At 47.2% G+C, this 23,254-nt stretch overlaps 1 protein-coding gene across 14 annotated transcripts in view; it reads right to left on the bottom strand.

Moving 5' to 3' along the window:
* EHMT1 (euchromatic histone lysine methyltransferase 1) overlaps positions 1 to 23,254 on the bottom strand; it is a 124,900-nt gene that overhangs the window by 31,354 nt on the left and 70,292 nt on the right. For 8 of the 14 annotated variants that reach the window (XM_072882915.1, XM_072882916.1, XM_072882906.1 and 5 more), the window contains 9 exons: positions 21,593 to 22,149; positions 18,897 to 18,938; positions 11,335 to 11,557; positions 9,838 to 9,974; positions 8,743 to 8,931; positions 8,020 to 8,100; positions 5,808 to 5,928; positions 4,011 to 4,142; positions 1,949 to 2,094 (listed from right to left, as the gene is read on the bottom strand). In XM_072882915.1, coding sequence (XP_072739016.1) covers positions 1,949 to 2,094; positions 4,011 to 4,142; positions 5,808 to 5,928; positions 8,020 to 8,100; positions 8,743 to 8,931; positions 9,838 to 9,974; positions 11,335 to 11,557; positions 18,897 to 18,938; positions 21,593 to 22,149 — 1,628 coding nt within the window. Of the gene's footprint in view, positions 1 to 1,948; positions 2,095 to 4,010; positions 4,143 to 5,807; positions 5,929 to 8,019; positions 8,101 to 8,742; positions 8,932 to 9,837; positions 9,975 to 11,334; positions 11,558 to 18,896; positions 18,939 to 21,592; positions 22,150 to 23,254 lie in introns of those variants that run through there. The other 6 variants (XM_072882907.1, XM_072882905.1, XM_072882917.1 and 3 more) reach the window with 4 other exon arrangements.

A 23,254-nucleotide genomic window follows, 5' to 3' on the forward strand; every position in this document is an offset into this window, starting at 1 on the left:
CCCAGTTGCCACCTGCCAGCATGACGCAACGCTGTTTGGGTTCTGTAAGTTCCTCTGGATAATAACCTTGCTTTCCCCAGATGCTTGGCAAAGGACATTTATAAACTAAAAATATAAACGTGAAAGGCTGCTACAAGGAAACGTCCCTACCGGAATCTGTGCATGGTTTACTGTGCGCTGCCACCATGAGCAGAGGAGTCAGTCAGGAACACGGTGCCTGCTCATCACCAACAGACTGTCCCTCTGGTCTAGCTGAGGTTTGATTTGCTGCTTTTTCCTCAACAAAACTAGACTTTCTCTCTAATTTTTTTAAACTCCATTTCTCCTGCAGAATCAACACCCCTACAGAAAAAGAGAACGGATTTTAACCTAGGCTTATCGCTTACCCCTAGCATCTCTGATTCAACTTGCCCAAATTCCAGCTGCAAAGCCTACCTGTGGTTGTGACACCTTGGCTAGACTGATCACCATTACCCCACAGACCCCAGGGGCTGCAGGGGTGGCAGGAGAAGACCCTTCCATTGATTTTTACTTATGAGCTGAGGAAATCTGATTAACACATGAAAAGCTGCCCTGTTCGTGTGAGAAAGTCCCTGCATTATTATGTCATACTATATTATTTGTTAGAAACTCTAAAAAAGTACAAAATTATTAATTGCTATTTTCTAACCATTAGAGAGTGCAGCAGGGTGCTCATAACTATTTATAACATTCTCCAAGGACATGACAGTCTGGAGAGTCCACTATTCACACATATAATATCCTTGTAACATCTATGAGTCACTTATCCCATCATGAAAAAGAATCTGACATAAAGCATGGCCTTTGCTATTCGATTTCTCTCCAATTCATGCAGGGACAGAACTGTCAAACCACCATATACACGAGAAGGAACTCTTTCTATACCTTTTGTTTATTTAGAAACCCTGGGGTCCTCCTCGCTCCTATAAGTCTCCAGGGCATTCTCTTTAATGAATCAGTTTTGCCATGCTTTTGAAATTCCTTTCTCTATAGGTACCAGCACATACTAACAGAAGCAGAGCTGGACTGCAAACCTGATTATCCCTTTCTCCCTCCATCCCTGCTTCTCCTGGGATCCTACAAGAGAGCTAGGGATATTCTCACTCCTTGTCCTACTACCAGCAAGTATCAGAGTGCTACAGCGTGACTGTGGCTCAGCTGAAGCTTAAAAGAAACCCAAGTGCCTCCCAGTAAAAGGAGGATCTAGCAAGTGTGTTCCTGTCCTGCAGTCTCACTTTCCAGACTCTGGGAGGGAGTCCCTTCTGCCACTTACTTCCACACTTCTGGAACCAGTAGAGCCCAACTAGCCCAGCCATGATTGACTGAAAGGCATCCAGTGCAATCATTTTCAGTCAGCCAGACCTGGAGCCTGCGCAGGGTTGCCAGGACGTAGGAAGCTTTGTAACAGAAGCCTCTTGGGGGAGGAGGAGAGAGGAAGGCTGGGGCAGACTGAGACAGCGGAGGGCATGCCAAGTTCCCGAAACTCAAGAACTGGCTACGGAAAGGTTTGTATCAGCTCCTTTGTAGTTAAGGGAAACCAGCTCCAAGCTTCCTCTGATTGCATTTTCTCACTTTGATGCATGCTAATGTATTTTAGCCCACTTGGCCTGAAGTGTGTCTGTTACATCAACTTGATCCAGCCGCACAGGCCAGGACAAGCAGGAGAGATCCACCCAGTGCCTCTCCAACTGCCACCTCCTCCCTTTCGAGCGGCTTCAACCCAACTGTGATACGCGCAGAGTGCTGGAGCCCTCAGCTTAGCGAGTGAGATGTTTGCCCTGCCATTCCCGCACACCAGTGCGTTCCCAGTCTTGCAGGCTGCAGAGCCCCTGTATGACCCGACACGTGTTCCCAGCACAGCATTTTATTCTTCATGTCTTTGTCCTCAGCAGAAAAGTCTGCGAGAAGCTGAAAGACAGGCTCCTACCTCGTTATCCACACTCTCCGTGGCCATGCACTGGTTGTTGGCTAACGTGGTGATCTCTCTGCTTTTGGGGGTTTCCATCCGACAGCTACAGAGGGGGACTTCCTGCAGACCATCTACTTCCATTGATTCAGGACCATTGGAAAGACCTGGAGCACAGAAGAGCAGTAAATCAACTCCGAAATTCTCTTCCAGAAGAAAGGATGCAGTCCATCACCACCACCCACGTCCTGTGGCATCTTCCCATTCCATGTCCTGAAATGCTTTCAAGGCATTATCTAAATCCTGTAAAAAAGACCCTTTTCTTACACCAGCTGGGGTTTGCAAAAGCATCCTGTACTTTTCTAAGTCCAGCCACACTACAGATGACTGTGCTGAAATCAAGAATAATAAGTTAAGAACATTTTACTCTGAGAAAACCTCAACAGGGAAAAGCAATGATGAGGTACAGATTTTTATCAGCCTGTCTCTCCTTCCCACCTGCCCCACAATACTGTGCTCTGGCACCAGAAAATTCGTAGGAAACCACCCAGAGTTGGAGATTTGCATAGTTAGTGGAGTGATAAATAGAGAAGATCAGGAAAGCACAAACTTCTGTTTGCAGAGGCTTATTACACAGATGGGAAAACAAAATTCCTGGGACTATTTGGTGTCAGCCAACCAAGAATTACTTATTTTGGAAAGAGAACAAACCAGGGAAAAGAAAGTAGCAAGATGCTCAGATGTTCTTGCCTTCTCCTCATATCTTTCTCTCAGATTTTGAACATTTTCAAACCTATTTAAAGGTGGATAATGGCTTTTGAGGGGCCCACTGCCAAGTATGGGGGCACAGCATGAATGTTCTTGTGGCTCCTCTGGATTCAACTCAATCACTAGGTTACCCATGATTGCAAACACTGGCCTAATGACAAAGGAGTTGCTTTTAGTCCTACACTCCTATTCTAATCCTACACAGTCGTAACACCTCTTTGCAACGTTTTCATTACAGAAACAAACCCTCAAACATTTGCCTTTGGACTGGTTCACCCTGAAGTGTCCCCAGCTTTCCCTACCTAAGCCTGCTATGGGATTGAGTCCCAGTGAGAAGGAAGCATGCTGCTATTTTTTAAGCTTTTGAAAGGAGAGTTATTTTGCTGGAAAGTTTCGAAGATCAACTTAATTCCTGGGGGAGATTCCTCTTTAGCTGCCCTGGCAAAGGCAGCACTCCCCCTGCAGCATCCTGCCCACGGCTACGACCCCATCAGCCGAGCACAAGCCCCTTTCATCTTGTAAGGGGTTTCCTTTAGCCAACAAGTTGCAAGACCAAGCCTAGAGAAGGGATGGGATATTTCAAGACATACAAGCAGAGAGAAAGTCCTTGCAGTTTTCATGTAAAATCCTGTCAAGATCTTAAAGGTTCGAGAGCTTTTTCTAGGACCCCAAATCACAAAGCTCATTCCTTGCCTTCCGAGCTGTCTCTTTCATAATCTTTTTGACATCCAGAGGCTCTGGTGAAAGCATCCCTCGTCCATCCTGACCCTCCCCCGGTGGTGAACGCTCCCACCCGCTCTTTGATGCGCCTCTATGAAAGGAGCCAGACAACCTTTGAAAGTGAAAGAGCAACGGGGGGCAGACGGACGGATCCGGGGCAGCCGGGAGGCGCTGGACCCGAGGCGAGTTCAGCACTGGGAACAGCGGCCGGGGGCGAGCACCCAGGAACCAACGCTAGTCCCTCCTCTTCCCGGGGCTGGACAAGAGGATCCTGGGGGCCACTGGGGAGATGCCAAATCGGCACCCTTCAGGGAAGGGAGCGGAGCTGCCGGCGGGCACGGCGGGCTGGGACAGCGCCTCGGACGCCTTGCTGGGCGTCCTCCCGAGCCACCGGGCTCCCCATCCCCATCCCGCGGCCAGCGCGGAGGGTCCCGGCGGCGGCGGGCGCTGTGCGGCCGGGCCGGGCCCGCCGCCGCCAGGGGGCAGCCGGGGCCCCGCACGCTGCGCCCGGCGGAACAAAGCCCGGCCCGGCCCGGCCCGGCCCGGCGGAACGAAGCCCGGCCCGGCGGGGCTCGGCCCGGCGGCCCCCACTCACCTCCCGCCGGCGAGGAGAGGATCCCCTTCACCCGGAGATCCAGGGAATCCAGGGACACCTCCATGTACTCCATGCTGTTCTCCTGGCCGGGGCCCTCTCTGCCTCCCAAAGATGGTTTATAGGCTTCGGCACCTAGATGGAAACACACGCGTGTTCACGCGGCTCAAAAAGCAGTGGTAATAAAATAAATAAATGGCGTGCAAGCACGTGCGGGCGTAAAGGCCATGTTTAAGCGAGCAGGCTGTACGCAGGCTCCTCAGGGAGGCCATGAGTACAGATGCACATAGAATCATGAAAATGCAACATCTGGGCGTATATGGCACGATTGATCTCTTATTTCCTTCCCTGTCTGATCAGACAGATTTTCCACTTCCACTTAGGTAGGTAACAACAAAAAAAAAGAATAAATGAGACAAGTTCTGCCTCTGAAAGGCACACCTGCCTGCTGCCGTACTGCGTCGGCAGCAGAAGCTTAAATGGCACAAGGAAGGGATGAAACCAGGGCTCAGCGCATCCTCCTGTCTCCGACCTGCTGCAAAGGGCTCCTGGTACACTCCAGCCAGGCAGAGCGAACCAGCTAATCATGTACATCGGGAAGAGGATGAGACAGGTGACATTCAGCTTAATGGGAGGGGAAAAACATAAAAGCCAAGTTCTGGCTGTAAGTGAACAAAGCTGCTGCTGGGAAGAGATTGCATGGGGGATCCCTCGCTGGGAAGAGATTGCGCGGGGACCCTCAGAGCCTTCGTGGGAATTCTCAATCTCTTCGCACTCCCTTGGCTTCGCTTTCTCTCCTGGTTTGCTTCTCCCACTCGGGCTTGGCCAAGAGACTTGCATTAGCCTGAAAGACTGGCTGCCACCTTTATTGAAGGGGTGGAAAACCAGTCTGCATCTGAAATGAAGAATTAGCTATTGGCTCTGAAAGGGATCAACAGCCCCCGCTTCTTCTTGAGAATGGGGCCGCCTTGGGAGGAAGAGGAGCAAGCCAGATGACTGACAAGCCCCAGGCACAGACCAGAGGCTGAAACACGGTCACTTAGCTCAGAAGCAGCCACAAATCTGCTGATAAAATACGGCCTGTTTGCAAAGAATTACCAAACATGGAAGAAGAAACTCTTTGATGGCATTGGATGTGTGAAATCTTAATAACAAAGCTGAAGGCACAGCATCACTTCAGAGACTATCCACTTTTTTTTCACCCATCTTGTTACCTTTCCTGAAGAAGAAGAATCAGATCCAGCCCGCACTCCTGGCTCTCCCCATCCCACAGCTTTCAGAGGACAAAGGCCACTGAAACCTTCTTTTGAGTGCTGGGTAGCTTAGGTCAAACAACCTGAATCACCTGAACAACGCCCACACCATGAGATGGGCCAGAGGTAGCTCATTACAAATGTTGTGGTGCTTTCAGAACAAGCAAAGACAACCTGCACATTCTGTTCAGCTGGACAAACATCCATACAAAAGCAACTGAGCATCACATTCCCCGAGCTCATGGGACGTGAGTCTGCAAGGTCTTTTTTGGATATTCTAAAATAAAGGGAGTTCATGAACAAAAAAATATTCCTCCAGCATGCCAAGTATAAAGCCACCTCATATTTATTCTGCTGTTAAAGTGTGCACACCAGCAGTTACTGCCAGTGAGATGCAAGTTCACTCCCTGTTTTATCATACAGCCCATCCTTCTTAAAGGATGAGCGAGCTCTGCAGACAGCCACTGCCTCATGGGCCTCAGGTCCTTACCCCTCCACCTGGAAGGCTAATTTCTGTGTAGTTAAGGAACAAAACACAATTAGTTACCTAGCACACTGGCTTGTTTCTTTTTATTCCTCCGTCTCCTCTTGCGGGTGGGTTTCAACCATGGACTGTCCGTCTTTCCTTTCCTCTTCAGCAGCTTCTTCTTGATGCTGGACTCCGAGCTCTGAATAACCAGAGAGGCCATGTGCGTGTAAGGCATGTTGGTGTCAGCATCCCAGCAGTCCTTTGCGCCCATGAGAAAGAGCCTTCTCGCAGCTTGAGTTATGCAAAAAGGCCTTAAGGACTGGGGGTTTGAAATCGAGTGGTGCTAAGATGTCCTTATAGCACCCAAAAGGAAACACATGCACACGTGGGTGTATTTCCTGTCATTTCAATAGTGCATACTTCACTTTCTCTTCCATGTAGGCTCTTACACCACACTCATCGCAGTAGTAGCTGAGCACCTCCGCGCAGCAATGCAAGTATGCAGGCACACACACACTTTCAGCCTCTCCCCGGAAAAAGTTGGGGTTTTTTTTCCAAACTAAAATATTCACATTGCTCCACAGTCATGCTAGCAAATGCCAACAAAAATCTGTCTTGCACCTAAAGAGTCACCTTACAGGGCTGGGACAGACCCTAGGGAATCGAACTCTACAGTAGCAGACCAGCCCCCTCCCTGAGCGAGGTACAGGGCATCACATCAGCACAGACCAATCATGCAGCAAATAGTCAGACACACATATGAATCTAAGCAGGGTTTGGGTTTTGGTTTAAAAACTACAGTTGTCTGGGGTGGGTTTTCAAAGCCAACATCAAAACAGGGAATCGGGCACCCCAACCCTGTAAGGCAGTCTTCACAGCACCCACCATAAAATTCACATTCGAACTGAGACTGCCAGCTCCTGACGCTTATCCATCTCCCACCAAAGCCTATGAAAAACCTCCTGCTACCGTTACCAGCGGCTGGATCAGGTCCTACCTTCATGGCCTACCTTGAGAGGAAGCCGATGCTGCACCATGCCCTGTTATCACAGTGAACAAAGCTGGGCAAAGGCGGTGCTGAGCCTTGGCTCTCCGGGGCAGCTCTACAGCGTGTCTACACTGCCCCTGATAACAGTCCCCGAGCGTGGGCTCGGTTGTGCCCCGCCACGTGGCTTACACCAATTGCATCACGCCGCTTGTGTGGGGAAAAGGTTTGTGTTTGAGCCAGTCTCTGTCTGGGGAACCGACTGACTCACCAGATATGAACAGAGCAAAAACCACCGACTAGGATGTGGAGATATGACTTGGGAGTTTGGACTTGACTGCAAGCTCAACCCTTGGTTTCAGCTAACAAATGCTACAGACTGGCCTCAGCTACCCAAAGAAAAGAGCAGGCTACACAGCCCTTGCTGCTTGGTCCTCTCTGGCTCCTGTAGTGTCAGAGCACAAGGAACAAGACCCTAAAGACCTTCAACGGTTCACTTGGTATAGTCATTTCTACCTTCAGCTCAAAACATCAAGAAAATGAAGCCAAGAATTTTCTCAAGGTGACTGAAGAGTTGGGGTGCCCTTAAATGCTGGCTCCTCAACTTGAGGTGCTGTGGAAAGGGAGCAAAATTTTAAAGTAAAGTGGAGGATGGGGGACAGAGACAATCAATGAACAACAATTTAAATAAAACTCAGGTTCTCTTCACCAGCCATCTAAACATCACCAACAGCTGGTGAAAGTCTTGCCCTAGCACTAAACAGACAACCTCCTAGGGAGAGCGTCTGTCTGTCTGTGTGCTCTTTGTATGTCTCCCTGATAAGAGCTGCCAGCTCATCTGGTACCTGAGGTGGCATGTCAAATCAATGTGAATTTAGGCTGTGGGCTGGGCCAATGGATTTGTGAACAACTCCACCTGGGCTCCAAAACGGCATGCTGAGCTTCAGGTTGTTAAGAAAACATTGCTGGCTCCTACCACTCGCCAAGTCCGCATCTGAAGAATTTAAGCACCCTTAAATATTTCTACTAACGTTCAAATGATTAAAAACAGTCAACACCTTGTTGAAAACAACAAACAAAAACCCATTAATTAACATCAGAAAGCAATTAACTGTATCACAGATCAGGGTTAAGCACCTTGTGGAAAACAATACTCTGTGTGTGGGTGGTTTCAGAGAGTGAGTTTTGTCAGAGACATGAAACTACACCGCTTCTCTCTCTCTCTCTCTCTCTGGCAGCAGTGCAAAGGGGAAATTGTTATCAACAGGACAAAGGATGAAAGACGCATTTAGCAGCTAGGCTTACCAAGTCAGACTCATCTCCATCTTCCTCCTCCTCCCCAGACTCTCCGGACTCCTGTTCCTCATCAGACTCGCCATCATCAATCTGCAGCCACCATTTGCCCAAGAACAGAAAGAGTCGGTCAGGTCAGGTCTCTCAAAGCAGGGCATCCCCCCCATCATCCTGCTGCGCCCAGCACCAGCCTGCACATGCACTAACAGAATTTCCTCTCCAGGACAAGAATTCCAAGGCTGTTAATGCACATCATGGAACATCCATGAGGACAGTACAGGGAAAAAAAAATGTGACCCCAGAAGAAAGTTTTCCAACTAAATCTTAACTTCTGTGATCATCCAGAAACAGCCTCATGTCTACACTATGTACCGTGATTTGGGAAAAAATGAACTAAACCAAAGTGCTTTACCAGTCTGTTACAAGCAAGACTAAGAAAACATCTCTTACTGGTTCAGTGAATCCCATGACTAAATGTGGTGGGGCTTCTGCACGTATACTGGACCACAGACTTACATAGCAAGGCTGAAGCTGGGGGGTAGGTGGGGAGACTCTCACAGGTGCAATGGGGAGCAGGAAATGGTCATCAAAAAGCCTCATTCCACTGCTGTGCTTTCTGCCATCTTGCAGGCTAAGAAAACCTAGAAATTGCCTCAACTTGTGCCACTCAGACCTCATGCATACAAGCAGTGTCCCGTCCCGCTCCTTGAAGTCCTGCACAGGGCATGTGAATACCTTTCTGGCGTTGTCTGCATCAGACACGCTGTCTTTAGAGGTCCTGTTATCATCTGCAGGAAACACAGCTGCCTGTTCTGCTCCATGATCATCCTCCTCTTCCAACTCATCAGAGTCTTCCTCTTCAGAGTCTACATCTATGCTTTCCCCGTTCACATGAGGGCTGGCATCACCCAGGTCCTTTTCACTCTGAAAGTTGTCCAAGCACACGAGCCACAAAGACAACATCAATTCACAGGACAGAGCAGCTGAATCCATCCCAGACCACCTCCGTGCTAGGAGTCTTAAAGCTGCCAGGGGCTGGCTATACGTCCCTCCAGAGATCTTCAACGCTGCCAGCAAAGCCAGCCTGAGAGCCTGCCACATGTCACCTAACCCTGGCAACCTGGGGAACGAGGAGCTACGAGGAGTCATTCCAGACTCACGGTTGTACAAAGCATTAAGGGGAGGAGGGCTGCTGGGCAGGAGCCTTCAGACAGACCCCTGCAGTCTAATTCAAACATGTAAGGGCAGCTCCACCGTGGCACGCCAAGGGTGCAAGAAGGTTTCTAGGGAATGGAAAGGGAAGTTTAATCAGAGAGAGGGATGTTCACTCCACTCCATGACAGCCTAGCACTGTTCTCCTTGAATTCAAAGACCAAAACTTCAGGGCATGGGTTGCAGCAAAAGCAGAATTTGATCAGGAGCGAGTCCCTGTCTAAAGCTTCTTTAAGTAACCGGTTGTTTTGCTGTACAGCCTCAAGCAGCAACACTAGACAGTTACCTTGAGGACTCTGAAACAAAAAGGTTACCACATGGGATATGCTTGAAATCTCTCTAGTTCCACAGGACTCATGGGACAGAAGGGGAACATTCACTGGAAAACGTTTTTTAAGAGTTGGTACCTGAACAGCCACCCTCAAAGAGCCATTTTCAAAGCAGCAAGACTGCCACGGGCAGGATGCTGTCACCAGAGAGAAGACGTAGACTCAGAATGGAAGATGCTGACGGTAACAAGCCAGCATGTTCCTGCACCTATACATGGGGTTGTGTGTCAGGACAAGGGACGTCTATGGTGACAACAAACATGTCCAGTGGGCTCAGTGCTCCCCTCACCTTGGCACCCGCAGAGGAATGAGTTATGCTCTTAAACATCTCAATCATTGTTCTCTGTTTTAACACTTTGGTCTTTTTCTTGGGAACCAGGCTATAGGTTCCCATTCTCCGTTTTTTCTTCCGAGATACTGCAGCAGCTGGAAAAGAGAAGCAAGAGAAACCCAAAGGTTGCTCAGGAATGGAAAGAAGGGATAGAGAGTAGAGGCTGTACTACAGGAAACCACATTTGAGGGCACAATCTGAGAAAAAGGCTTCCCACTCCAACTAATTTATTTACAAGTCAACCAAAAGATGACACACACATACGTGCAAACGCACAAAGAGCTTTCTGCCAGTGCTGCAAACCCAAATTCTGAGTATCCTCTCCACGCTCCTTCTGGCCCCTGCATCACCATACACCATATCAAATCCTTACATTTGCCTGCGTTTGGCAGTATTGCTGATGCCGTAGGAGGCTGAAGAGCATCCAACTTGCTCAAATAGATACTGCAAGGCTAATAATACCAACTTACAATGAAAGCGATCGTACAATAACTGAAGAACACACAGGGAAAAGGTACCTTAAATAAAGAGCCGTTTGCCATTTAACCTCTTTTCACACCTACTATGGAAGTTTGTTTGACTCCTTTCACTACTTTGATTGGGTCTTAATTTGTTAAATCTCCCTCCTGGCCTTCTAATCAAATCAGTCATCACACCTCACTGCCTGATGCTGTCTTTGGTGAATACACATCAGAGGGATGCTTAGTGCAGGCTCTTTTAAGAATAGCGTACAGCAGGGAACAGCCAGCTTCAGCACCAGTATTACCGTTTGCAGCTGTACAGCCTGTTCCTTGAAAGCATTTCTTCATCTCCCACTACAATGAAATTTCACCAAAAATCTATTAAGAGACCTCTCCGAAAATTCTGTTAACCCAATTAATTTTATTTATAAGGCTGCAGTTCACGGTAAGCAGTTGTTGTGGTGCTATACAAAGTCCTTCAGAACTGATAGAAACATCTTCAGAATATCACACGGGACGACGGGATGGGAGTGTCTCCTCTAACAAAAACTTTTAGCAGAGGAGTGATCCTCGGTGTGGTGGTGCCTGACAGAGCATGCCTACCTGCCCACGCTGCCTGGGAGGGACCTGCACCCCATGAAACAAGGCGGCGCAGGAAGGACTGCGTAGCAGGTGCTCCCTGCAGAGCAGAAAACTGGTGGACTTCACTTGGGAGGCTACTTTAACAGGGGACTGCAAGGATGTGCTCTGTACAACATATCCAGAGGTGACCAGAAGGGAGTCCAGAGGACGCAAGCATCACGCTTGCAGTGCAACGGCCACTTGCAGAGAAGTGGCTAGCTGAAACGGCATCTGTCAAACAAGGTCTAGAGCAGCAGCCCTCTCCCAGCAGGAAAGGAAACCCTGAAGGAGATTCAGTGGGAAAAAGGTACCAACAGAGGTTTCAGTCCTTGTTAACCTGCCACATCTCCCACTCAACCACACACACACACACCTGAGAGGTGGGTGCTGTTAGGAATTTTAACTCTGTCCTTTTTACCCGTCTGCGACTTCGTGGTGGCCACATAGCTCTGGTTCTGAGGTAGTGACTGGTGAAGGCCCGGGAGAGAGGGCAACGGCAACGGCTTCCCAAACTCCAGGATGTTTTTGTTGCCTTCCTCCTTGGATTCTTTTTGATCTCTGCTGTCTCTCCCATCTTTGGGGTCTTTACTTGCATGCTGGAAAACAAAATGCAGTTAAATTGAGCCTCTGCATTTAAAAAAAAAAAAAAAAAGATCAAGACAATAAATTTAATTCCTTTCTCTCAAACATAATCACTTTCATTTGAAGGTAGGACCACACATTCAAAGCAAAAGCACACAGGCCCTCCTCTAGCACATGTTACTTTGCCTAAAGGCTGCAAAAATACACCCAGCCTGCTGCTCCTTCACTTGTTGAAGGCTGTTGCCTTTGAAGGTGAAAGGCTACCTCGCAGAGGCAGAGATGGCAGATCCAAAGCAACTGCAGATAATGAAAAGGATCAGACAGTATTTGCACAGGCATTTGGTTGGCTCCAGAGAAGACAAATGAATGCAATAAATGCACCTATTCCCTGAAACAAGCCCCGAGTGCGGCTGTCACATCAAGCACGCACGAGAACAGTGTCTTGCAGAGACATCTCGGAAGAGCAGGCAGCAACGGGAAGGGATCCTTCCTTTTGGACAGCATTTGGCACAATCAAGGCTTAGCAAAGGTTGCAGTCTCCCACCTCTAGCCTAGCACACAACAAAACACGAGCAGAGAAGGTATTTACCTGACGTTGTAGGTTCATCTACAGTGCTGCCACTGCCGCAGCAAACACCGGCCCGAGCCTACCTTAAACCAGCTAGCACAGGCACCGCCAACCTAGCTGTTGCAACACCAAACACAGGGCGGGCTACAAGCTCCTACTGAAACCCTGATCAGGCTCAAGAGAATTTTGTAGTTGCTCCTGCACTCCCTGTCGCTGGAGCCAGGCTCCCAGGCCCCAAGGCAGCTTGCACCCGCTCTGATTCAAGCTTGTACTCAATGCAAAGTCTCACCCAGCACCTTCAGGCATGAAAGCAGGGTTCCTACAGCCCCATGTCCCACAGCACTGCACCTTTTGCAGCAACCAGTGTAATAGCAGAGAGTGGGGTAAATGCTGCCACTCTGATTTGACACCTTACACTGGATTTGCCCTCTTATGTATTTAACAGATGACCTAGGTGCATCCACACCTCTCCACACATCTGTCCACTCAACTGTCAAGTAGGAGGCAGGTTTGGCAGAGATGCTCCAGAAAACCAAGAGCACAGTTAGCAGATTTCAAGCTCTGCGGTGGCAATGTTTTAGTGCTGCCCCACTTGCAGGAAAATACTTCTTATGGGACTTCTGAAGCAACAGCTGAAATACCAAAAAAGAAAGAGGAATCCAGGCAAAAGAAAGAAAGGGGGGAAAAAAGCAGTGAGCAATAAAAACACTCTTTAAAGTCCAGGTTCAGCTAGGCACTCTTAGAGACTGCTTTCAAGTAATGTGACCTTGTGAACAAATGGGGAAGCGACTGATTCTCCTAATTATGGCTCTGCCACGCGCACATTGCTGGCAGAAAGCGAGGTCTTGGTTGCAGACAGCAAAGCTGTAATGATAATCAAAAATGACCTGCATAAAGAGGCCATCAAATTGCCAATGATTCCTGCATCAAGCCCATAACTTATGGCTGAATTGCCACATCTTTTCTTAAAAGGCATCTAGTCTTGGATTAACAATTTCAAAGACAACAAATCTACCATATCCTTTGATACGCTGTTCCAATGCTTAATTGCTCCCACTGTCAAATAATTAAATGCATTATGCATTTCCAACTAAATTAAAAAGCCCTGTATCATCAGAAATTCCCACTCCAAGTAGATACTTATGGACTATGATCAACTTTTTTTTTTTTTTTTTTTAAATTTTCTCTTCAATAAGTTTAATAGAATAAGCAAATTAAGTGTCCATAGGATGATTTACTGGACATTGGATCACTCCTGAGACCGCTCCCAGTTTTCTACCCCTTAAAAAATGTACGTCAGGAGCGCTGGACACAGTATGCCAATAATAGTCTCAACAATACTATTTATACCTCTTAGAAGTCCCTAGTTTATAGACCTAAAGGTTAACGGTAACTCTTGGCTATAGGATTGTTCTGAGAATTCCCAAGTCCCCTGGAACATCCGCTGCTTTCCGTTTTTAACTTAAAATTAGAAAAATGAGCTTGGGAGAAGCAGATCTGACGCAGAGCTGCCTGCAACAAGTGTACATAAGGGCTGCATTTTTTGTCCTTTAAGTGCAGGCTCTTGCAACTGGTCTCCGATAAAACGTGCTGTTACTCCCAAACATCAAGAATTCACATTCAGACCATGCCAGACTGTTTGGAAGAACATTATCAAATTTTAAATGAAAAAGTAGTATGTTATTAGCTTGGGGTTTTTCTCTCCCCCTGTAATTACAATATGGAAATAAATTAAAAATCTTCAATAGGGCTGCATGACAACTGTTAAATGTGACTTTTTCATGGCAATTCTGGTAAAAGAGTTTTTTAAAATCAAATTAAGCCTTGTGAGATCTGGATTATTTCTTCGAGGCATATGCAGCAATGCTAAAGAACAAGAATTCCCACAGAGAGGTGACCAGATCTCTCAGGAAGCCTGACAGCACGGGAAGCTGAGCAGGCCATCAGTAAAACATACATACATATATATATATCACACACATACAAATAATCCTAAATCTAAGGGTTGCAATAAAAAGGATCAGTGATGATTTGAAAGCACTCATATACTCAGTCCACACAGTTCTCACCATCTTTGTCCATTCTTAGCTAGATAAAAGTTACATCTTTGCTGTTCTTATTAAATTTTGCCCTTCCAGCAAGTAGAGTGTTTAGTGGATGAAACTTTATTCTTTTCCCATTTCTAATGTCTCTGAATTCTGCCAGTTCCTTAACTCGAGCCTGTAGGTACAGCCCATCCTGGTCTACGCTGAGCTTTTATGCTCTGCTCTACTTGCTCCAAATTTAAACACTCCCAGAAAAGAGGCTTTGCTACTCTAGCACACTGGTCTGCTGGGAAATTTCTTCTTCCTTAAAATCCTATCACGCTGGCATCCTATCACGAGCTGCTTCACACATATCTGGGCCCTTCCTTGCAAAGATATTCTGCATCCTTCGCTGCCCAGGTTACAACCAGCACCTGACACCTCTCCGCAGAGGAGAGCGGGCAGGTTCAAATAAAAGAAGCAAAGGCAAAAGACAGACTGTGCATTTGGGAGTGGGGCGAGTGGGTGCTAGACTATTTGGGGCACAACAGACTCCTATCAAAGCAAAATGGAACCAAAAAATTAGAGTGATCCATTTAAACAGAAAGCTCACAGGTCCACCTGCAAACCCCCAGCACCATCAGAGGATTTCTCAAAACACCGCACATCCGTTTAGCTCCAGCAAGTTTCCTGCTAGGGAAAAGGCTGTCCCAAGGAAAACCTCAAACGAAGGTTTCTCCTGCAGAACAGGCAGGGCAGGCAGAGCAGCTACCTCCAGCCCTGCCACCCCATGCCCCAGCCCAGGGTTGGTGGGACGCCAGCTCTAAGCCACCTCCGTGGGCTCTGTGGTCACTGGCACAGTTGACTGCAATTAATGCTCCCGTCACGTGCCACTTTCTTTCACCTTCATGATGGATGGGTTCCTCCTGCCCTCCCCGTTCCGAGCACAAGGCACAGCATCAAGCAGGTATCTATAAAACTGCTTGCAGCGCAGTATCCATCCAAGCAAACTCCTGCTTCTTGGCTTACGGCCTGTCTTACCTTCCCCCAGCAGAGGACACTCGTGCTGGCAAAGCACAAACAAAGGGGGCTGCAAATAGCTTCAAAATAGCTTTAGTGCTTCAAAGACCCCAACGGAGCTGATCACTAGTCAACATCTACTCATCCACTTTGCTGTGACACATCCTAACACATTCCTGCTTCGCTTCCTGAAGATCCAGAGTCCTCTGCTAAAGGTGGAAAATGCCAGACTGGCAAAGCTGGAGCAGAAGCAACCATGCCAGGAAAGCGATGCACGGCTTCAGTGATCTGTTGGGCACAGACAGATCTGCTAAGAATACTAACGAGGGTACACACACTTTGAGCTGCCCGCATTTTTAACTAAGCAGATTCGTCCACTCAGAAACTGGATGAAGATCATCCTCCTTCACTTAAACCAACAAACATTCGAGAGAGCAGAGGTGCTTTCATCTAACACCTACATGGGCTCCACTGCAAACAGCAAAATTAGAGGTGAGAAGCACTATTCCTGACCCTAAATAAACTCCGTTGCTGTATGTTATCCCTGTCCAAAACAGCCGTGGTCTTTCTCTTTTCTCCCCAATTATACTTAGGTTTTTAACAGTCGAGCGCAGTTCTGTTTTCATCTACAGATTTAGAGAAGTTCAGTGAGGAGAACCCCATGCAAAGGCAACTTCAGGACACAGTTTGAGCTCCCTGTGTTCGCATGTTGTCCTAACCACCACGTGTGTGGGCCACTGGAGGCCAAGAAAGGACCAAAAATGATAGAGAAAGAAACTGCGTTGCTAATGTCTTCATTTCTCGCAGCTTCTCATGTGGTATCAGCTCATCCTACGCAAAAGGCTGTAAAGTCACTATTTCATGTTGCGCATTGCAAGGAATAGTCAAGAAGCTGAAGACAGCTATTCCAAGGCTCAGGCCGTTTCCAGAGATGCTTGTGTCTGGAAACAGCAAAAATGGGACCACAACTATGTCCAACACCATTGTGAGAAATATAGTCAAGAAAACTGCTTAGATTGGGAGAAGAACACACTATTTTATGTGTTTATAAAAGTTAAACTCAAGTGCTTTCTACGTTTTAATGAGATCGACCATGTTTCTATTATTGGCACAGAAGTCCCCTACAGCAGCAGGGAGAAGTTACTAAAAATGGCAAAAGACAGAATATCCTCCTCTTTTTTTATTCCGAAAGCAAATATACAGAACAAACAAACCTTGCTAATTAAAACCCACGTCGGTTCGACAGACCGCACACAGCATTCTTCCCACAGCCCAGCAATTAAGAGGTCTTTCCGTTACCAAAGCAAGCAAGCTAGCAACGACCGAAGAGAAACGAGACCAGAACTCCATCCCTGCATTGGTGCAAGGACACTGGCAAAGGTCCTGCAGGTCCTGCTTTGGAGCAGGGCAGCTTTGAAGAGCACCGCAGAAGGACTGCTGTTCGCTCTCGACACCTGAAACCATCTCCAGCTTAGACATACAAGCTGTTTTATTTCTCTTCTTTTAAGGACTTTCATCTCCGGCACAGTACAAGCTTGAAACCAAAGCCAACTAGCCAGGAGGACTAAACTAACCGCCACTGCCACCGGGCAACACGGCAGCTGTCACAGAGCAACCCTCTTCCCTCCATCCGTCAGTCGGATGCGGAGGGGTAACGAGATTTGTACCAAGGCGCTGCCTTTGAACAGCACAAAGCAGAAGCTCCCAGGGGTATCTGCCTCTAACAACTGGTGAATGATTTAAGCAAGAAATACCAGTCTGCTATAAAAAATTTATCACAAGCAGATGACAGTGCTTGTAGGAGCTGTAGTGGTGCTACTCTCCCTTCCCTCCGCTGCTGCAGAATGATAGTTTTCACTACTGAATTGCACCGCAGCTGCCGGGGGATCCTGACCCCTGCCTAAGCCTCACCTTGGAGCAACAAAAAGAAACCTACAGGGCTTTGGTCTTCATCTAGATCAGACAAGATGATCCACCTATTAATGCCCTTTTATCTGCAGATTAACATGTACCCATTTAGAAGAGCAATTCCGGTGTGACTTGATTACAATTGCACTGGTTTGTGTGTGGTCACGTATCTGCATAAAATCATATGCGTTTAGGCTGCCAGGAAGACTGTGCTAAACCAAGCTACAAACCTGCATTCAACGGGTTTCAGAACCAGCATTGTTCAGAGGTGTGGATACCGACACGTCAGGGGAGACCCCACTCCTCCTCCCGCTCCTAGATCAAGCAGCTCGAGGGAAGGGAGGGTCACACATCAGTCAAAACAAAACAGGGTAGCTCAAACCAGTTTCGATAGCAAGCCTCCTGACAGAAATAGATCTGCTGGGGACCTGGGACTGAGACAGTTATTTCTGCGGGCTGTGGTCGGCAGCTGGCACAGCCACCTTCAGCCAGCGCAGCCGTGTCAGCAGCGTGAGCACAACCAGTTAAATATGAAATTAAAAGTACTGCACAATATACATTCACTTTCTACCTCCCTCTGCAGTAAACCCTCTATATAAGAAGTCCAGTGGCAGTCTGTGGCCTCGTCACTCCTGAAGATTTCCCATAAGGATATTTAACTGTGGCCAAGCTCGCACACATGGACTTCACACTTTCAGTCTGCCCGTGCGTACCTGGGTACCCCTCTGGAGAGGGTCCTCGATGGGTGCACCTTCTAGGTTCAGACAAGCTGACAGCAGCACTTGCAATCAGATGGAGAGCTCTATTTCACTATGCCCTGTACTCTTCTTTTTATTTATTCTTTTTCCCCCCAGGGAGACAATATCTCCATCAGAATCCCCATTAGGACCTGCCCTTTGTTTTGAGTTTTCTGCATATTAGAGGGTCTGAGCCTGCTGAGCAATCCCAGACGCTTGCAAACCACCAACTGCCACCTGCCTGGCCCCGAGAGATGAACACAAGATGTTCTTACACCAGGAGCTCCTGCAGAGCAACCCACAGACCACGTCAGCACACCGCCGCAGTACTGCTGGGCACTGACACAGAAAAGAATACTTTACAGCAACAGCAACACCTGTGTGCACACAGAAAGAAAGCAGCTTACCAGTCTCAGGATCAGACATTTAGTGGCAACACTGCTTAAAGTATAGATTGATGAACATTGGTAGAAACACCAACATAAGCAAAGCACCTTCTGCTCCAAGCTCCTCCTTTCTGCCCAGGCTTTGTCTCCTCCAGTTAAATTGGTACCCTACGTTTTGGGCTCACACTGTGAAGCAGGCTGAGATACTAATTTCACAGATTTTTGCACTATTTCTTCTGACAGTTCAGTTCCCCTGACCCGGTCCTCTGCACAGCATGAAAAAATACCACTAGAGACACACACCTCAAATGACAGCCTCGTGGTCACCACGTCATGAATGGAAACATAACCTGGGATTCCCAATTCAGCCATCTGCTCCTCCTATCTCAAGCGATAGCTGTGGGATGCTTTCACTACCTATCATCCTCTATCCCTTCCAGACACATCTTAGTGACGTTAAGGGGCCTTCTCCAAGCTCAGGACACGCACACGCACTTGCCTTTCAGTCTGTTGCCTGGTCCTGGAAACTTTTGGGTGCTTAATAGGGTTGTAAATGGATTAAGAAGGAAAGAAAGAAGTTCTTCTAAAGGTGCAGTGTTTGTGTTGCTGCACTAATCAGAAGGGGAGCAAAATGATGCTGTCAACAACTCTTCCAAGGTCTCTGTTCAAAAACCACCTTAACATGCGACAACATCAATTAAAATTGTCACCTGTTTCAGATTCAGCTTCGATCCCAATTCAGGAAGCAACTCCTAAACAGAGAAAAAGCTGGTTAAATTTGTGAGCAAATTATTTTCTTCCTTTCAAAGACCAATCCACATGTGCAGGAAAAGACTACCAAGGTCCCCTGACAACTATTGGATTACAGAAAATAATTTTCTGGCCCCAGTGGGTTTCTGCAGGAGCCGGGGCGAACAAATGTTTACACTTTGCAGGGAACAAAATACCTTCCTCCCTCCTTCTCCCAGGCAGCACATGTCAGCAAGAACAGTCTACCAAGAAAACAACAATGCTCTAAAAAATATTAGCAAAGAAAACTACTGTGTCCTGTAACATCAACTTCTGGGTGATTTCCACAATTTATTTCCTGGAATACAGCACCTGCTATCATGGTGTTTTTGAAGGGGAAAAGGTGTGAATGTGGAGGCTGGTGCATGAAAAGTTACTGCAATGCTCTGCTGATGAGCCTCTTACAAGCAGCTCAACAAAGAAATAATCAGGATAGAAAAATGACAACTAGCAAGGACTCTCCTACTCAAAAGAAAATAGCATGTAAATTCAAAAGACAATGGGGAAAAATTAGGTAGTAATTATCAGGAAGGCTGAACAAAACAGATGTTTTATTGTCTTGCAAAAATGAGATCAAACCTTGGGTTCACATTCAGATGCAGAGGCTTGAGCAGAGAACATGGGAACAGCCTCTTCTTACCACCCTTCTTGTGAATTTTTGTTTCTCTCCCTATTTTAAGCCCAAGGGACACGGCCAGAGGTGCTGAGGCTATGCACAGGCTATGCACTTTCTAGAGTGGCCCAACAACTGCAGGCTTTGGTTTTTGAAGCCGCTGTTACTGTGTGAGCAAATAACGATCAACAGCACCATCACAGCAACTCGTGTACGGAGCGCTGCAAGCATTCGCAAACGTTGCACGCAGCTTTCTAGAGACAAACCTTGAAGCCCAAGGGGTTGCGTAAAAATATTCTTTTGATATATCATAAAATATGAATGAGGAAAACACTCCCTCCTAACCTAGCAGTCATCTTTTAGAAGGGAATTGCCTCTTTCAATTGCTCAGCCCCAAGGGATCTCTCCCTGTCAAATTCCACAAGGGTCTGGGGGTTTGCCCGGCCTAATTTAAGAGCACAACAGGCTGCTGGAGGAAAGCTGCGAGGCAGTTTCAGTTGCAAAGCCTTGTTTGAGTAAGAGACAGCCTTATGCGAGATTTTCATCAGGCTGCATGTATTGCATCTGGGCTTCCCAGCTTGCTAGCCAGAAAACACAGCAGGGGTGCGAGAGCAAGAGAATTCAAATGCAATCAGGGGAAGACAGAGGGGAAATTAGCGGTTTGGGAGAATGGTTGGGAAATCATGGCAGGCGTGGTTTCTGCCCTACTATTGAGGCTGGGTGCCCACGAGGTTTGTAATCTTGATGTGCTCTTTGGACTCCCACCTGCTTCCGGAGGCACAGGTGGTGCCACAGCCAAGGGCACCTTTCCCCATCTGTGGCTGGCTAGGTGCCACCCATCTTTTTTTTTTTCCTCTCTTCCCCTGCTCCAGACCACAGCGATTCACAGCTTTGAGACCTTCACATCGTATTATTGCTGTGCTGCAACATGTGGGTGACATCTGAGATCACTTTGCATTTGCTGGTCCGTAATATGCTGGTAGCTAACAGCAATCCATTGCACCAACCTTTACAAAGCTGCTGCAGCTTCCCATTTACTTCTGGGTGTGAGTCACATTGCCAAGCAGGGCTCGCAAGCCTTTCCTTGACCCAGGTGCAGGATACCTAAAGGCCAGTCTCTCTCCATCATTAGACATAGCACAATGAGAGGATCTAGCTCACTGTAGCTAAATATACAGTGTCACAGGGCTGGAGACCAAGTGCTTGTAGTGGAGATCTGCCCGTTCCAGTATCTATTCCCTACCTTTGGCAAAAGAACCAAAAAAATAACCAAAAGAACCAAACTCGGCCAACAACAAAGAAAGGCCCATTTCTGTTCACCCTACTATAACATGAACACACCAGATGACTTCACACCTCCTTTGGCCTTCTAAAGAAAAGGCAGAGCTCCATTTTATTAAGTGATGGTAAATCCACCCCTAAGGATTCTGGAGTGAAGATTTATGAACAAGTTGCATTACTGCAGGCAACATACAGAGAGAGAGAGAGAAAACATCATCTGGTTTACTACTATAATGATACGGCAAGGCAATCAAGTTGCCTAACATATCAGCTTCTTGACAGCTTCCAAGCTCAGGAGAAGCCTCAAGTTAACATGCTATGGTTAATTTCCTTTGGGTCGAACTTGTAAGAAATCTAATTTGTTTCACAAGCAGCTCTGGATTTCAGCAGACGGCTGATGAGCAATACAGCCAAGAGAGAAAGGCCATTTAGTGTCTCTCATAGATCTGTTGGAGAAGGTAATTGATCACTTATATATTTAGAAACACACTGGGGAAGAGAGCTGATAGTGGCCATGTGACTATTTTAACACCTCTGTCTCTCTGTAGAGAAAAAATAAAAATAAAAATATATCTACATATATTAAATATAAAAAAAAAACAATTCACTCAGTGGGACATCTCCGAATTACGCATGTTCCCATGCGGCAAGGTATCCCTCTCACGCACTGAAAGAAAGCCAAGAGCAATGGCAGCAGCACTGACTGCTGGGCATATACATTACCAGGCTAGGGATGGGTTTAGGCATTGTCTTCCGTGCTCTGTGGACCTTAACTTCAGTGTTAGCAGCGGTGGCTTTTTTAGCATCCATGTCCTTACTGCCCTCCCCGAGCTTGGTTGGCATCGTGGCTTGCATCTGAGAAAAGGAGCCCACAGTTCTCCCTTTGCTTGCTCCTCCTGGAAGGGTTTTTGCAGCATGGCCGGTGAGAGAAGCAAAGGTGCTGGTAGTCCTTAGAGGTTGCTCCTGTGCCATCTGCTTGGTTAGAATATATCCATTGCTCCCTGTTACAGAAGTCTGTGTGAAGTCATTAGCTTTCATATGGTTTTGCTTCCCAGTCTCGCCATCTCGTTCAGAAATGCCATTTTCTGCTATCCTATTTAATTTAGTACTAGAGTCCTGCTGGCTCACTTTCGTATTGTCCTGAGTGTTTTTAGCTGGGTTTGGGTGGCTACCAGCTTCGCTGTGCTCACAGGAACCGTTGGTTTCACCGTCTACTGCCATTTTTGGTTCCCCTGCTTGCTTTTCTGTAGCGCTTTCATCTGCAGCCATGGCATTAAACCCTGGAGAAAGAGGGAGGATAAGGAGGAAGAGAGGAGAAAGAAAAGGGTCACAAGCGGTATCAAAACTCCAGAGAGAAGGTACAGCTACTTACAGTGGCTAATGAAGAGCAAACCTCTCCCCCAGAAAACTGCTTGCCATACATATATATACATCCATTTCAGTTGCTCACTCACCTACCTGACCGGCTTGCCTGGATCCTCAGATGGTGAAAATTGGGGTGGGTGGCTCAGTTGAAAGCAGTGCACTCATTCTCACTTGCCTCAGCTGCAGATGTGGCCATTTATTCCCAACTATGGATTTTTCAAGGTAAATATTATCTGTAGCTTTTCCAATAACTACATTTGTTGGACCATATGTCAACACCTCGCATGTCAAACAAAACGCTGCCCAATCTTGCATTCAGATCTCTGGCAAAGCCCTTCACAATGCCAGATTGACACAAGAAAAGCTCGCTGGCAGGGCTGTACAGGTAAGTTTTTGTGGCACAGACACAGTTCAGCAGCTACATGTCTACATCAGGGCTCTGCTGCTTACCAAAATGTCACAAGGAGTAACTCCCTGGCAATCACAGCTCTCCTGGAAACGTTGTCCAGTGGAGCCCGGCTCTTTTGCCGGGATGAAGCAGCACAGGAGCAGGATTCACAGCGCCATTTCAAAGGCAACAGCCAGAGTAAGCACAGGGGTGAAGCAGGTTAAATGCAATTTTAGACTAAAATACTTATATGATTCAAATGCAGTGAGATTTTTGCAGACTGACTAAAAGCTCACGCTCACTGACTAAAAGGACTGTACACGTAAAAAGTTTTTTTTCCTCCCTTCCAAACACTTCCTTGCTCCCCCCACCAATGAATTTGTCCCATCAGAGATTTCAGACCTGAGCTGAAAAAATCCAAGTATGAACACCATGTACTTGCAGAAAGGTTTCCAACATGACAAACTAGCAGCTCCCCAGGCAACCAGGAGTGATAACAATTCACTGGCACGTTCAGTAAAACAATTAAATCAGCCTGCTGTTAGGGATTCCTTGTATTGTTTTCCTTCCAGAGGCCAGACAGTTATGAAAAGCATCACAAAAAGTACCAGTGAAAGCTTTGTCCAAGTGGG

The sequence above is a fragment of the Ciconia boyciana genome, chromosome 18, assembly GCF_034638445.1.
Source record: "Ciconia boyciana chromosome 18, ASM3463844v1, whole genome shotgun sequence".
NCBI classification, from domain to species: Eukaryota; Metazoa; Chordata; class Aves; order Ciconiiformes; family Ciconiidae; genus Ciconia; species Ciconia boyciana.